At 40.3% G+C, this 14,575-nt stretch overlaps 1 protein-coding gene across 3 annotated transcripts in view; it reads left to right on the forward strand.

Annotated features, from left to right (window-relative positions):
* LOC145439279 (intelectin-1b-like) overlaps nucleotides 1–7,187 on the forward strand; it is a 29,861-nt gene extending 22,674 nt beyond the window's left edge. For all 3 annotated transcript variants that reach the window (XM_080316777.1, XM_080316776.1, XM_080316778.1), the window contains one exon: nucleotides 4,634–7,187. In XM_080316777.1, the coding sequence (XP_080172903.1) occupies nucleotides 4,634–4,861 (228 nt within the window). In that variant the 3' untranslated portion in view covers nucleotides 4,862–7,187. The remainder of the gene's footprint in view (nucleotides 1–4,633) is intronic.
* The last annotated feature ends 7,388 nt before the right edge of the window (nucleotides 7,188–14,575 follow it).

A 14,575-nucleotide genomic window follows, 5' to 3' on the forward strand; every position in this document is an offset into this window, starting at 1 on the left:
CAAATATTTGATATGGGCGACAATGCGGTGTGAGCGGAACCATAAGCAATCCGGTACCTAAATTACATTCACTGATACTTTCGTGAAAACATATTTGTCACTCCATAATTACTGTGCGCGAAGGGCAACAAAATTTCTTGGCTTCACTTGACTTTTATGAATATTAAATGTTGGTACTCCGTGAAAACAGCCCCAAAATTCCTCAGGCTATCTTTCGTATTGGGGGATTAAACTACTTCTACTTGACAAACTGAAAATAGCGAAAAGTAAGTAAGTAGATCAAAAAATATTACGAAGTAGAAGTAGCAGTAGAGAAAATCAGATCTACTTGAGTAAGTACCAGAAGTAGAGGGAAACTACTTGAGTACTTCCAAAAAGTAGAAGTAGGGGAGATGTGGTACCGATGGATCACTGGGACCGAAAATACTTGAAAAATTCTCCATGATAATTCCATGATTACACTCCGTGAATTTGCCTACAGTTACATGCTGACAGAATCTTTCCTCACATGCAAAAAAATTCGACCTGCGTGAGTTATGGGGTCTGTGACGAATGATTTACGTTTTAGGGGGTATAAAGTAAATTTGGATCGACATTTGCATTTTTCTATATCACCTTGCAGACTAACAAACCCGCCATAATTTTTGATGTGAAGTATAGGGCTTATATCAGGGTATATAATGGCACATGTTTTTATAATCAATACCATCCTCGAGTGGACTATTTTCAAGTCAATTACAATATTTAGGGGGTGGGGGACCTTTGGTACCATAGTCAAATCAAGCAAAATAGATGGGCCAACTAATCACTTAACAACAGAAACTCGCCTACATATATATAGACTGTAAATCATAGGTACCTGTGGTGTTTTATCGCTATTACGAGTTATTTGAAAGTCAAAATGTCGATTTGCGGGTAATATGTATGTCGCATTAATTTTCTAAGTTTAGGCGTATATCAAAACATGATTTTATGCCAATATTTCAGTTGATATAATCTATTTTATTCTTGAAGGTCGCGACGAAACATTCTTCATTGGCTTGCTGTAGCTTAGCTTATAGTACACAACAAAACAAGTTACCAAATTTGAGTTTTTTACCGTATGTCTCGTAGGTCCCATGGTCGTGTGCCGTTGGACCCACCGGGTGGGGACCGATGACACGTTCGAGCAACAAATTTTAAACGTTTATAAATATTTTTTGAAAAGGCGGCTATTCATGTAAATGTCCGCGATAGGTAGAGCTTGTATTGAAGTGTTGAGAGAGCAAAAGATCTGCCATTCTCCGCTGAAGATTTGAGGGCCAGAGATCATTTTGCAATTTTTGATCCATCGGTACCACATCTCCCCTACTTCGTTACTGACCACCTCTGGTGTTGGCCTGTGCCGATTTTGACAGTGTTCCTAACCGAGGTGGGTGATGTCTAGGGAGATTATTTTTAGACCTAAAAGAAGAAAGATTTTGACCTAAAATTATAAATTCAACGCCAAGTACTTAAATTTCGTATTGATGCATACAAAATTAGCTTTGTAGTACTTTTCAACATTTCTGGTTGAAACTGTCTGTACTTATGAAGTAGCTTGATAAGAAACTGACTAGCAGCGCTGAGGTTAATTGTATACTGCTGGAGTGCTGGTATCTGACCCTGTTGCTTCATTCCGACAATGCTGTATCTATCGCTATTTTTCACCATGTGTTTCTTGATATACAGTAGCTCTAAAACTTTTTAGAGCGCGACCCACACCTCGAAAGAGCACAGACTATGCTACATAGTATCCAGCATAGTTTGGATATCATTTCCATCATCGACTGTACTTACCTTACACCTCTTTTCTGCAGCATCATTAAGGACTTTGACAACACTTACAAGTGAATTCAATTTGCTGTAAGCATAAGTGCCGAGCATAACCGGCTGATTCACCCGATCCCTAGAGCATTCAAACTTCTACTATATATACTACGACTTGGGTCCATTAAGATCACACAAAGTATAGTGACATAGTTGAGCTTAATATTTGTATTCACTGATGATGGATCCCTTCTGAAACGGGGAATTCGTTCGCCACTTGCATACGCGCCTTTGCTTTCTATGCTTTCATTCGATGAAAACAATGCATGTAGGCTACAGCAGTGACCTTCACAATAAAGCGGTCATGCTGTAGAACAGTGGTTCCCAACCTTTTTCGGTGTCAGGGCCAAATTTAGAATTTCAGAGTACGGTCGGGGCCGCACGAATACCAGGGCTATGAAACGGACCCAAAACAGTCATCAAAATATGAAAATTGGCAGTGTTCCGATCAATCGTTCGACGCCATTAGCCATTGTTATGGTCATTGTGCTACTGCGCTCCCATTGCTCCTAACAATCGACCTTTGGTGGCTATTTCAGAGTAATTTTATTGCCCTGGCGAGATTTCAATTCGTATTATTTTTGGAATCAGTGCGACACTAGATTTCGATAATGACCGGACCTATCAAATTATTCGGACGCTTCGGTCGTGAGCTATAGGACTACCAATTATGCTGCTTTCGTGGCAGTTTAGTGAGTCGCATTGACGCGCGAAGCGCGAAAATTTTCTGTAATTCAGATTGAATTGGTCAATATGATCGGGAGTCGAATATATGATGGCATCAATTTTTATCCTCTCTCTGCTCACGTAATCAGTTTTACAGGTAGAGCCGAGGGAGGTGTGTTTGAAAGGGTAGGACCACTCAATAATAATTAAACATCTTCGGGCGTATACCCGTTGGCAGGAACGAAACAGCACTTAGTCAGTCCCCCTCCCCTCCCCCCAAACAAAATAATAATAAATAAAAATAAAATGAACTTGGGTCTTGGGTCTTGGGCTCCCATAGGGTGATAAACCTACCCCTATTACCTTGTTTGCTGTTGCAACGAAACTAGCTTTACTGTTAAGTGGGCCAGCGCGAGGCGCGAAAATTTTCGATAATTCATGATAAAATCGGTCAATATGATCGGGAATTGCATATATATTGCTATTAATTTCTTGTCCTCGTTGCTCACGTAATCAGATCAATCGTTAGAGCTGAGTGAGGTGTCTTGGAAACTGTAGGGCCCGTTAGTATGATTCCGTAACATGTTTTTTCGTGACCTCCTGTCTGCTATTTCAAAAAATATAGAATCTCATAAACGTAGGCTTCTGAACTAAAAGACGCACACGATTTCAAATTGGTATTTCTTCACTGGAATATAATTGTTCCCTGCCTCGTGAGGTTTAGATTGCCAAGGCAGTATTTTGTATATATAACGAAGTTTTCGGTCATCATAACGACAGTCCTGTTCGGCCAAGGTTTTCTCGCTGCCGATCGTTCTGACACACTTCTTGGAGTCGCATGTCACATGCCCTAAAACTTAATATGTCTCGGTGCGTCGTGGCGCGGTAATAGCCAAAACCAATATGCCCAATGCCTATTTCAATAAATAAAACGCATTTTTTCTTGGGGATGAGTACTCAAAAATCAAGATATTTGGCAGCATGAAATCACGCCTAGAGTGAAAAAATTTTGAAAAAATACTCTATAATTTATGCTAATTCACGAAATAATTTTATGCCCCGTTCGAGCTTGCTCCCCCCCCCCAAATTTGGGGGTTTGGCGTGCGGCAGTTATGGTCCGGTCTTGAATTAATCTTAAATCATCATCGGCTAACCTACCAACAATGCGCTTTCAGAATCCCCTCCGGTAGCAGACTCCTTGAACACCTAATGAGCAAGCTGCTGCTGTCGTGATCATTGAAGCATAGCCGTACTAGTCTTCTCGCCGTTCTATGGTCGGTCGCACGCCCATTCTTGGGCAGCTACTATCAAACCCTTTGTCCGAAATCTTAACGGCTTTCCTGTGCCCTTCTTTCAGGATCACTGTTGTTTTTCATCAATAATCTATACTATAGAATGAGACACTAAAACGGAGCATTTTAACGATTTTCCAAACCCTAATATTCAGTTACTGTTAAACGAAACGATCGATATTATGCTGGTGTCCCAGATTCAAGACGATCGTCTAGTTGGTTACTTTCCGCATGTTAAATCCGATAGAGTTCCTTTCTTACGGAATTGGGCATAGTTTCACCCTTCAAATCAGATTCTGAATCGATGAACTTTCAACATGACCGTATTTCAGGACGATCGCTCTTCCGCACATTTTCTGCAATTATCATCTGACCGATAACATGAGAAAACAAGCAAATCTCTCAACTAAACTTAACTATAACTTACTTCGCGGCACACCAGTGAACCACTCACGGCAGACTGGTGTGCCGCGGACCACAGGTTCAGGAAAACTGCTCCACAGACATTAGTGCGTAATCGTGTAAGTATCCAGCCCGATCTGCTCTAAAGTCGAACCCATACGCGACCCGAACCCCAAAATCCCGACAGAAATTTAAACTATGTGTTCCGCAGTAACCACAGCATGCAAGGGTTTATATGAGCTAGAGGAAATTTGATGTAATATAGAATTATGTTTAATTAGCTTAACGTTTTTCCTTAACCTTGTGGCCATACCCTTTTTCTGGTCGGTTGGTCAGAAAAGGGCATCTGGTATACGCAGTGCCAAGAAAACATTGGAATGATATAAATGATGATGCTAATATTGAAACACGTATGTCTGTGCCAGTTCCGCGCTATCAATAACCAGCAAGACGCATTCGCCATGTGCCCAGGAGTGAAGATCAAACCGGGAAAGGTCAACGTGGAGCATGCGTGCATCGGGAGTACCAGCAATGCCCTGGCACCAATACACTGCGGCGATTATGCGTGGAGAGACATTGATGATCCGCGATATATTAGTTACCAGCTGAATCAGCGACTGATTGATTCTGTTGTGATGATATTTTACAGATGATGTCGTGACGCGTCCGTTATCAGTGGGACGATTTTTATATGGCCTAATAAATCAAAATTTTGACATTTTTGAACTTAAAAAACTAAATTTTGACAAATTTTGACGTCACATATGCAAAATAGGTGTTTTCGCACATACTGTTAAAATTGTACTACTTATCGTCATTTCTGGCTGGAACTGTCTGTCCTTACGAAGTAGTTTGGCCTCTGAGAAAACTTTTTTGACTTGAAAACTGACAAATTTTAACATGAAAAACTTTATTTCAACGAAATCTGACCCTATGATGAATTCCAGTAGTTAAATAACGAATTACGGTAGAAATAATTAAAATTTGTTGTAGTACAGCAACAACAACAACGAAAGATACTTTCCTACATTCTCGGGTAGAAAGTGTCTGTCCTTACTTAGTAGCTTGCCAAGAATGGAGAAAAAGCGTTAACAGCAGCAGTTGTTGGCTGACATGGTGATTCACTATGTTGCTTCATTCTGACAAGGTTGTCTACATCACCATTTTTGATTATGTGCTTCTTGATATAAGAACCATGCAATGCCCACACAGTCTTGCTTCAGTTAGGATATTGCGGTACGTTGAGCATTTGAATGTTTATGATTCACAATGAGCAGACAAAGGGTATATTAAGTAGGCTACAAGCTGTAAAATATCAAATGATAAGTTCACCGACAGTGCAAAATCCACGACACAAACGAAATGAAGGTTGCAAAAAAACTTCGCCTTTGTAAACAAGTTCGACAATATTTTGACCTACGCTACAATTTTGACAAAATTTTGACTTATTAGTATTATTAGTAAAATGACTCTTCTAATGAAATATGAAATCTCTGCAACTCAGCGGTTGCAACTATAAGTCGTAAATAGGCTAATAACGAGATATAATTTTGCGTTATTCGTAATAGTGGCTCCCAATATCCATTTCATGTGGATTGCATGTGTTGTAGGGATGGTGTGAACCTCTGAAAGGTTCGGGTTCGTGTGAACGCGAACCTTTTTCAAAGGTTCTGTGTGAACGCGAACGTGAACCTCATGACGTCACGTGACGTCATATTGCTAATTCCACCCCTGCATTTGAGTGAAATTATAGTCAATATTAATGTACAGTTGTACACTGTACCTAGCGACGACTCGTGCCACATATTGCCACAATGCTGAAGTACATACTGACGTATCAAACGTCGCCAAATGTATCAACTGGTGCAATCAAATGATACAATAATCCCATAAAATACTATCTTTCGTCGCTTTGCCGACAATTTCGACGAGGATACTTGCAAGTGAATATAAGTCCGTATAGGTATAGGCCAGACCGAACAATGCATTCGGAGTGTGAGTATTCCTACGTTGATATTGAGCAGAGTGTAAAACGGGTCTCCGTACTTGCTACAGATATTACTATAACAAGTTCTATAGCAGCAGCCAACACCCAACCGCACGGATTTGGTTTTTATGATACAATAAACATATGAAATCGAGATTGAACCCGTATACGCCTGCTAGATTTTTTTTTACATCGATGATATCAATTTCATTGACTGGTTGAATAAGCATCATTCGCTGACTACCCACATGAAGTGTATTTCGCTCTTGAAATTGTGAGATTGCGGGTCAAGCTCACAGCAGAGAGTCACCAAATATTCACAAACTGAAAGTTGGATATTTCGAGCAAACTTTCGTAACAAAGCAGGTAAAATTTTTGAGATTGTCAAGGTGCATGCTCGTTAAGTGTTGATTTTTATGCTGCCAGCGCCATGCATATAGTGTGGCCCGCAGTTGAAATGCAATAGATTTCAACCAAAGATGTTATAATGAAGTGAAAATTGTATTATATGAAAAAGGTTCACAGTGCAGAACCTACCAAGGTTCGTTTGTGAACGTGAACCTCTAAATTTCCAAGGTTCACACACAGAACGCGAACGTGAACCTCACGTTCACACCATCCCTAATGTGTTGTATATATACGTATACGTGTAATCCGTTACAAGAAACATTATTCGCTACGCCAGAATTTCGTGTTAGTTTTGTCTATTAATCTGATGGTTATACTTGAGGGAGCACCAATCTTTATTTCGCCATTCTTTACTGGATTCATTTAATTTCTGTCGGTCATGAAATTAGACATCATGTTAGTATGTCTGCGATATAGAAAGAAGCTCTTTAGTAGCACGATTTTGATAGCGATAAAGTTATACAATGGCAAAATTGTGGAGCTGTATATCTAAGCGTCAATATTTTCAAACACTTGTTTTCTTTTTTGACGTAACCTCGTACTAATGAAGATAACAAAATAAAAGTAATCGTGAATAATCGTGATTTTTGTGTTTATTTGTAACCCACTTTTATAGCTCTGTTCGGTGATATCGAAAGGTTCGTATTTATACTATACTAATTCTTTTCTCTTTCAACAGTTTCTTGTCGCATTTTCAAGTACCGCTACCAATAGACGAAATACCAATAGTGTGGTTACTTTACCATTCTTCGAAATTACATTGCAATGTCGGTCTTGGCCGCCTGAATCTCGAGTCACATGACTTGGTCCGAGTGATGCGCAATGACTCGAGTCCAAGTCGAGTCATTACACAGATTGACTCGAGTCGAGTCGAGTCACTTCCGTATTTTGAGAAAATTACTCGAGTCAAGTCGATTCATCAGAAAATCGTGACTCGAGTCGAGTCATTACAACCATGGATATTCGAGCATTATTGCCGGAAAAGAGCATCTTGTGACTCTGCATTCGACAGGTATATAGCCTACACCGTAGAACTAGCGGGATTACGTGAAGCATCCTTTATATAAGACACATCACCACCGATGGACTTTTTCATTTTGAGATACCTGCAGTCGGTCATCAGGCATATGATATGGCGGGGACAATATTCGAATTTAAGCATTTCCGACTTACATCAATCGCCAACTTCCAATGGATCTTTTATCGCCTGGTCACTGCTGTGAGCAAACTATCGCGCCACAAACGGCCTACTTGTCTAATTTGCTACTACACATCATGTGCAATTTGTGCATTCACGACGCGAGATTGCGACCACGTCACAGACGCCCGCGAGACCATTTGATGATGCACCCAAATTCTATAATTGCTAGAAACCCATTTAACCATCAGCATCATTTAATAATTTTTTTTATCAAATCAATACACCACAAGATTGCGACGAATCGTTACACCCCAAATATACAGGAACCCGAAAATCATACTCGAAATATAGAATTAATTTTGTCACTGTTACGTAATAATTTCAGATGAAGTCAAGTAAGTAAAGATTCTATTGAAATGAATTAAGCAATATGAAAATATTGCATGTTGCGACTTAGTAGTTCTGAGCTTCTAAAACACTATATTTAACCAGTAAATCGCAACCAGACAAAACGCGAATCCAATTAGTAACCTATGCTCGAGGCCTTACCAGTGTTGGGATCAAGTCACTGCCTTCGAGTCACGAGTCATTTCGAGTCATTGCAGATTTTGACTCGAGTCAAGTCAAGTCAATCGATTCTCAAAGGTGACTCGAGTCAAGTCAAGTCACTCATTTTTGGAGGTGACTCGAGTCAAGTCGAGTCAAGTCAAGTCAAGTCACGAGCCAAGTCACAGTTCAAGTCAAATTGAATTTTTGAAGATTGAGTGATGATTTAAAGTCATTACATTTTGCTAGCTGTGTGAAAGACATATTAATTTAGGCTTACCATATTTTGGAAATCTAAAAAGAGGACACTTTTCTCAGAAATTTGAGACTTGCAAAACCGGAGAAGAATTCTCAAAAACCGGTGAATTTTTCCCACTTTGTGATCGGTTGACTAAAAAAAAAAAAGGTCATCTTTTCGCTCAGAGCTAAAATCACCGTTTTTCACTCCGAAAATACCCGCCGGAGCGTCACTTCGGTGCTATTTTGCGGCATAGCGGCATATCACTCGCAATTTGCTCTAAATCTGACCTCAAAAAGAGGACAAAATCTCAAAAAAGAGTACAAAAGGGCGTCCTCCGAGGAGTCAAAAAAGAGGACAAATCCTCTTAAAAGAGGACGTATGGTAAGCCTACATTAATTGATCATTTATCTTAAATCAGATAACGCATATCTAGGTAAATATGCATGCAAAAAGACGCTGTATCCTTCACGTACACGTAGAACTGCTAATAAAATACGTGAGTAACTATACAGCTCCATGCTACAGTCAGTTATTATCAGTCAAAATATAGGACCTAATACGAAGCTTCGAGAAGTTGAAACAAAATGATATCGTACAATAGACTATACACCCAGCTACACATCCGTGAGAATATAAACGCACAAACTATATTTGTTCGATTTAAATCATACAAGAGGGTTGGTAAATGTGAGCACTACGTAGGCCTAACCATCATTGAGCCGTCTATAAAAACAGAGACACATTGCTATGTAGCTAAATCTTCTATTACTACTACTACGACTGTACGACAGCGTATGCTGTGATCGTTTAGTTTGCGACCCATTTATTTGTGCTCTAACAATGGAGGATCAGAGTAACGTACAATCAGTAAATGACTGTTTGCTCTCACAAGGGTCGCTGGCGTATTTCGAACAACCCGAATTTACACAAGATGCAGTGATTTATTCGACACCGTTTACTTGATGACTTGAAATTGACTCGGTCATTTTGCTCCGAGTCACGAGTCAATGCACATTTTTGAAGCTCCGAGTCAAGTAAAGTCAATTCATTTTTCCAGAGTGACTCGAGTCAAGTCAAGTCATACGAAAATGTTGACTCGAGTCGTCCCAACACTGGGCCATACCACGTTGAAACCTCCCCAATCTATAATTTCACCATCTCCCATTCTGGAGCGAACCATGTTTAACATATCGCTTGTAGACTCCTACTACAGAATTCTTTATGGCTGCCTGAAAATTCAATATTCTCGAAACCGAGGATGCCACACACTTCAAAACAGAAGAAAAAACATTTGATTCTGATAGTTAGACAAAAAATGTATAAGCAAAATCTCCATGATCTACCATAGATAAGCCCCTAGTGGAGGTCAAGACTCCACTCATATGTTTCAAGCCCGTCCAGCAGCAGTAACTGTGATTGCTGTGGTGCATGGTATGTTGTGGAGGCGTACGCAGAAGAGATTGGGGTTCGAAATCGATATCCTGTCCTTCTGAAATGCCAATTCTTATCTCCAATATTTACAACCTCGTTTGTAATTGAGCATTTGGTACAGCCACCACGCTGTTGTGTTTCGGCCGAACAATAGCCTACTAAGACACTTTTCAGGGTGAAGCCTCGCATTTCTGAACAGAAGAAGTCACACTAATTTAAATTAAATATTCACTATAATGTTTTTGTTTAGTGGCAATGGCAATGTTCTTTTCACACTCTATTGATACACAGCTCATCTTGTGCACCAGTAATCTATAGCAATGTATCAGATATATAGTTATAGATGTGTATTGTGAAAGATTTTGGTGTTTATGACTCCGCGAAATCTTGCAGATTAGCGTAAGTTTTTGTTTTGTTTGTTTGCGATATTCATGGTGTTTGTCGGCTACTATGGTCATTTACACCAGACCAATTTTCTTCATTCTTATTCCGTAGCTGCCGACTTGTTGCACGACCGACTACTAGACTTTTTATAAGACACCGCGTAGACCAGTGGTTCTCAACCGGGGGACCGCAGACCCTTAGGGGTCCGCGAAGCCGCGAAATGTACAAAATTGTTGATAACCTAATTTGTATTTTTCTTTTTAATTAGGAAAATGTCGAGGGAATTTTGCATCATTACTAGTAAAATTCCAGAACGGCCGTCTGAGATGAAATATCCTGCGGTGCAAGCTCATTATAATTGCTAAATTGCCTAGAGCCTACTGATACAATTATTTTGCTGTTTAGAGATGTTTTGTTGGGGATTGCGAAAAAAATTAAAAGTTGGATTAGTAAGGTCAATCACGGCGACTTCGCAATTTTTACTGAAATCCATTTTCTCCTGTGATATGCATGTCCAATTTTTCATGATAACTTCAAGATGAGCTGCTAGATAGAAATGACCAGGCTTGACGTTAAATGCTCATTAAAAAAATATGATTTGTCAATTTTGGAGCCATAGGCCTATTTGTTGCAACCATATCCAAATATGTCGTCGGAAGCGTTACACGTTATTATTATATTCGCCACCGCCTATCTTTGTGGAAATGAATTTTCGGCAATCGTTCATATCAAACCGAAGGCACGGATTTCCAAGACACGACTATACGCATTTCAAGAAATGCAGTTTCAAAATTCGCTTTGAAATGATAAAAGTCAACCCAATTGCTACATAAATAGTATGATGTTATTTTTAAGAAATGTCACTTTGTTGCTGTTTATCTCTAGACTACAGTTATCATTACACAAAACAGATGACGATTGCACGATAATTGAGCTAAATCTGAACTAAAACTTCGGGGGTGCGTTACGGTCCAAAAGGGGTTCTCGAAGACAAAAAGGTTGAGAACCACTGGCTTAGGCGGATGAGATGGCGAGGAGGGGCCTAAACAAACCTCCAACACTTAGCGTAAGTGTTCCGCGCGCGACTTAGTGAAGGTTAAGAATCACTGGTCTAGAGTAGACCAGTGATTCCCAAATCCCAACGTGGGTGATATCGCCCCCCAGTGGGCAATTTTGAAAAACAAGGGGGCGAAAAGATCAGATGACTCTGTACTCTCTCCATGAATCCTACTATAGTTTCTATCACAGAGAGAGGGCCAATATCCCTAGATTGTTGCATCAAACGCCATCAATTTTTCGCTTCGGATATAGGCTACGTTGTTTCGAATAAGCAGTGTGAGATGCTAGGATTGTTGTTGCACGTGAGGTTAATGGTGCTTGACTACTAAGGTAACATTTAAAACAATCATGTTTAAATCAAGGTCCTTGTTTAAAACATGTTTTTAATTTTTTGTCATGACGTCACGAATATTTAATTGTTATGTCATAGTGGGTTGGCATTCACAATTCAAAATGTAGGGTAAATATGGCTCCTTCGACGAAAAGGGATTCCGATATATTTAACCAGGACTTCATCGTCTTGCAACATTTTTACGGTCGGTAATCATCATCATCAGAACACCCATTCCGTAACAATGATTTATATCTACGGGCAAAAACTGTTAAACCGACGACGATTTCGAGTGTTCCAGCCACCCCACATCGTATTAGAGGTCGACCGATATTGATTTTTGCACGCCGATACCGATGCCGATTTATCGACACACTCACAAGGCCGATATCGTAGGCCGATGTTAATATGGAAGGAGCAAAGAGCCATTTCGCCAAAAATATTACATATTAGGCAAGATGGCACTTGTACATGCCATAGAAAGCTGAACAACAAACGAGAAAACTGAAATTAAAAAGAATTATTACCTAATTGTGCACATTCATTGAAATTTGGGATAACCCAAAAAGCAAAACGTGATACAGAGTCGCAGATCAGTCCATTAGCGGTAGATTGTAATGCAGGTAGCATAGTTTCTGTGCATGCTCTGCTCACCCAGTTAAATTCGTCCTGCAAGGGTAAATCTGTCAAGTATCGCACTTTGCGTCGTCGATTTCTTGAGATTGAGAACACGGAACATTGGATTTCCAATATTTTCGAATTATTTTATGTATAAAATATCGGCCGCGATATCGACAACCGAGAATGTTCCAAATATCGGCCAGGTCGATAATCGGTCGACCTCTACATCGTATACTTTGACTATTTCGGGTACAAATCGTCCGTATAGGCTCATACTACCAGACTTGGACAACTAGAAAATTTTCAGCTTTTTCAAATTAGATTGGAATTAGTATTAGAGCTACACAGTTTTTTCCAAATTAGATTAGAACTAGAATTAGAGCAACAAAATTTTTTCAAATTACATTAGGATTATAATTAGAGCTACACAGCTTTTTCCAAATTAGATTAGAATTAGAATTACTGAATCCGCAAAAACTTGGAAATTGAATGAAATTGTGAATGAGAAATGAATTCAGCAAAAATCAGCTCATATCAAATCACAGTGCGTTCCCATAAGCATGAGAATGGTCTGTACACCAAGCTTGGCTCGTTGTGCAGTGACCAAGGTTCACCAAGACGCGGGCCACATGCGGCCGGCGACCTGATTTGTGATTTTGGAAGAACGCGAAGTAAAGCATTGTAAAATGCTGAAATTGATTTCAGTTTCAAATTATTGTTGTTTTTTTTCAAAATAATCTATTTGCCGGTGCCCAGCAAGACTATTCCGCACTAGCAGAAGCGGCTTCAGCGTTGCACTAACACTTGGTTATTTATTATTCGTCACAATAACTACTATGATCGGTTACCCGACATATGAGCATGCGACACAATGAAAAACGACAGTTAAGCATGCGACGCTGTAGCATGAGGACACATTAGCATGGTAATACATGAGCATAGGGACGTATGGGCATGGGGGCACATGCGCATGGGGACATATCAGCAGGGTGAAACAGGAGCAAGGGGACACATGCGCATGGAAACAGATTAGCATGCGACACTTGAGCATGGTTACACATTAGCATTGAGACTAATCAACATGGTTACATATGGGCATGGTAGCACGTGAGCATGGGGGCACATAACCATTGGGACACTTCAGCATGTTTACACTTGTAAATGGTGATATATGAGCATGGTTACATATTAGCATGATGCCAAATGAGCATGCGACACTTGCGCATGCGACACTTGCGCATGCGACACTTGAGCATGCGACACTTGAGCATGCGACACATGAGCATGCGACACTTGAGCATGCGACACTTGAGCATTTTTCATATATTAGTGTGCAGTTAACTAGCGTCAAAATCATGGATTTATACCAGTCCGTACATAATATATCTCCCTTCCTCCGACACTAATATCCCCGCTCCCAACTTTAATACCCATCACCCCAACCCTGATCTTGGGATACCTTAATCCTAACGCAATCCCTAACCCTAATATCCCCCTCCCAACCCTAATACCCATAATCCCCGACCCTAATCGTGGGATACCTTAACCCTAACCCTAACCAACCCTAATATCCATCACCTCCAACCCTAATCTTGGGATACCTTAACCACAGCATGGACCCTAACCCACTTTGAACCCTAATGTTCCCCCTACCCACCCACGACACGTAAAACTTCCCTATCAAAAGAGACCAGCAAAAAAAATAATAAGTCCAGTGTCGAAATGCGAATTTGGAATCGCTTTCGTCCCACAAAAGGATATATTCTTTTAGTTCGTCTGATACGTGTAAACGCGATTCCAATATATGTGGACTGTGTGGATGTGGAGCAATGACAACCTTTATCGCTTTATCGCGACTTTTGAAGCGTTTCACACAAATCTATATGGTCACATGCTCAAGTGTCGCATGCTCAAATGTCGCATACTCCAGTCTAACATGATTAAGTGCCGCATGCTCAAATGTCGCATGCTCAAGTGTCGCATGCTCAAATGTCGCATACTCAAGTCTAACATGCTCAAGTGTCGCATGCTCAAATGTCGCATGCTCAAGTGTCGCATGCTCAAATGTCACATGCTCAAGTGTCGCATGCTCAAATGTCGCATGCTCAAATGTTGCATGCTCAAGTGACGCATTCTCAAGTGACGCATGCTCAAGTGTCGCAGGCGCAAGTGCCGCATGCTCAAGTGTCGCATGCTCAAGTGTCAGCATATCCACGTG

Source organism: Botryllus schlosseri, chromosome 5 (genome assembly GCF_051294905.1).
Source record: "Botryllus schlosseri isolate E-star chromosome 5, Bs_hap1, whole genome shotgun sequence".
Classification (NCBI taxonomy): domain Eukaryota; kingdom Metazoa; phylum Chordata; class Ascidiacea; order Stolidobranchia; family Styelidae; genus Botryllus; species Botryllus schlosseri.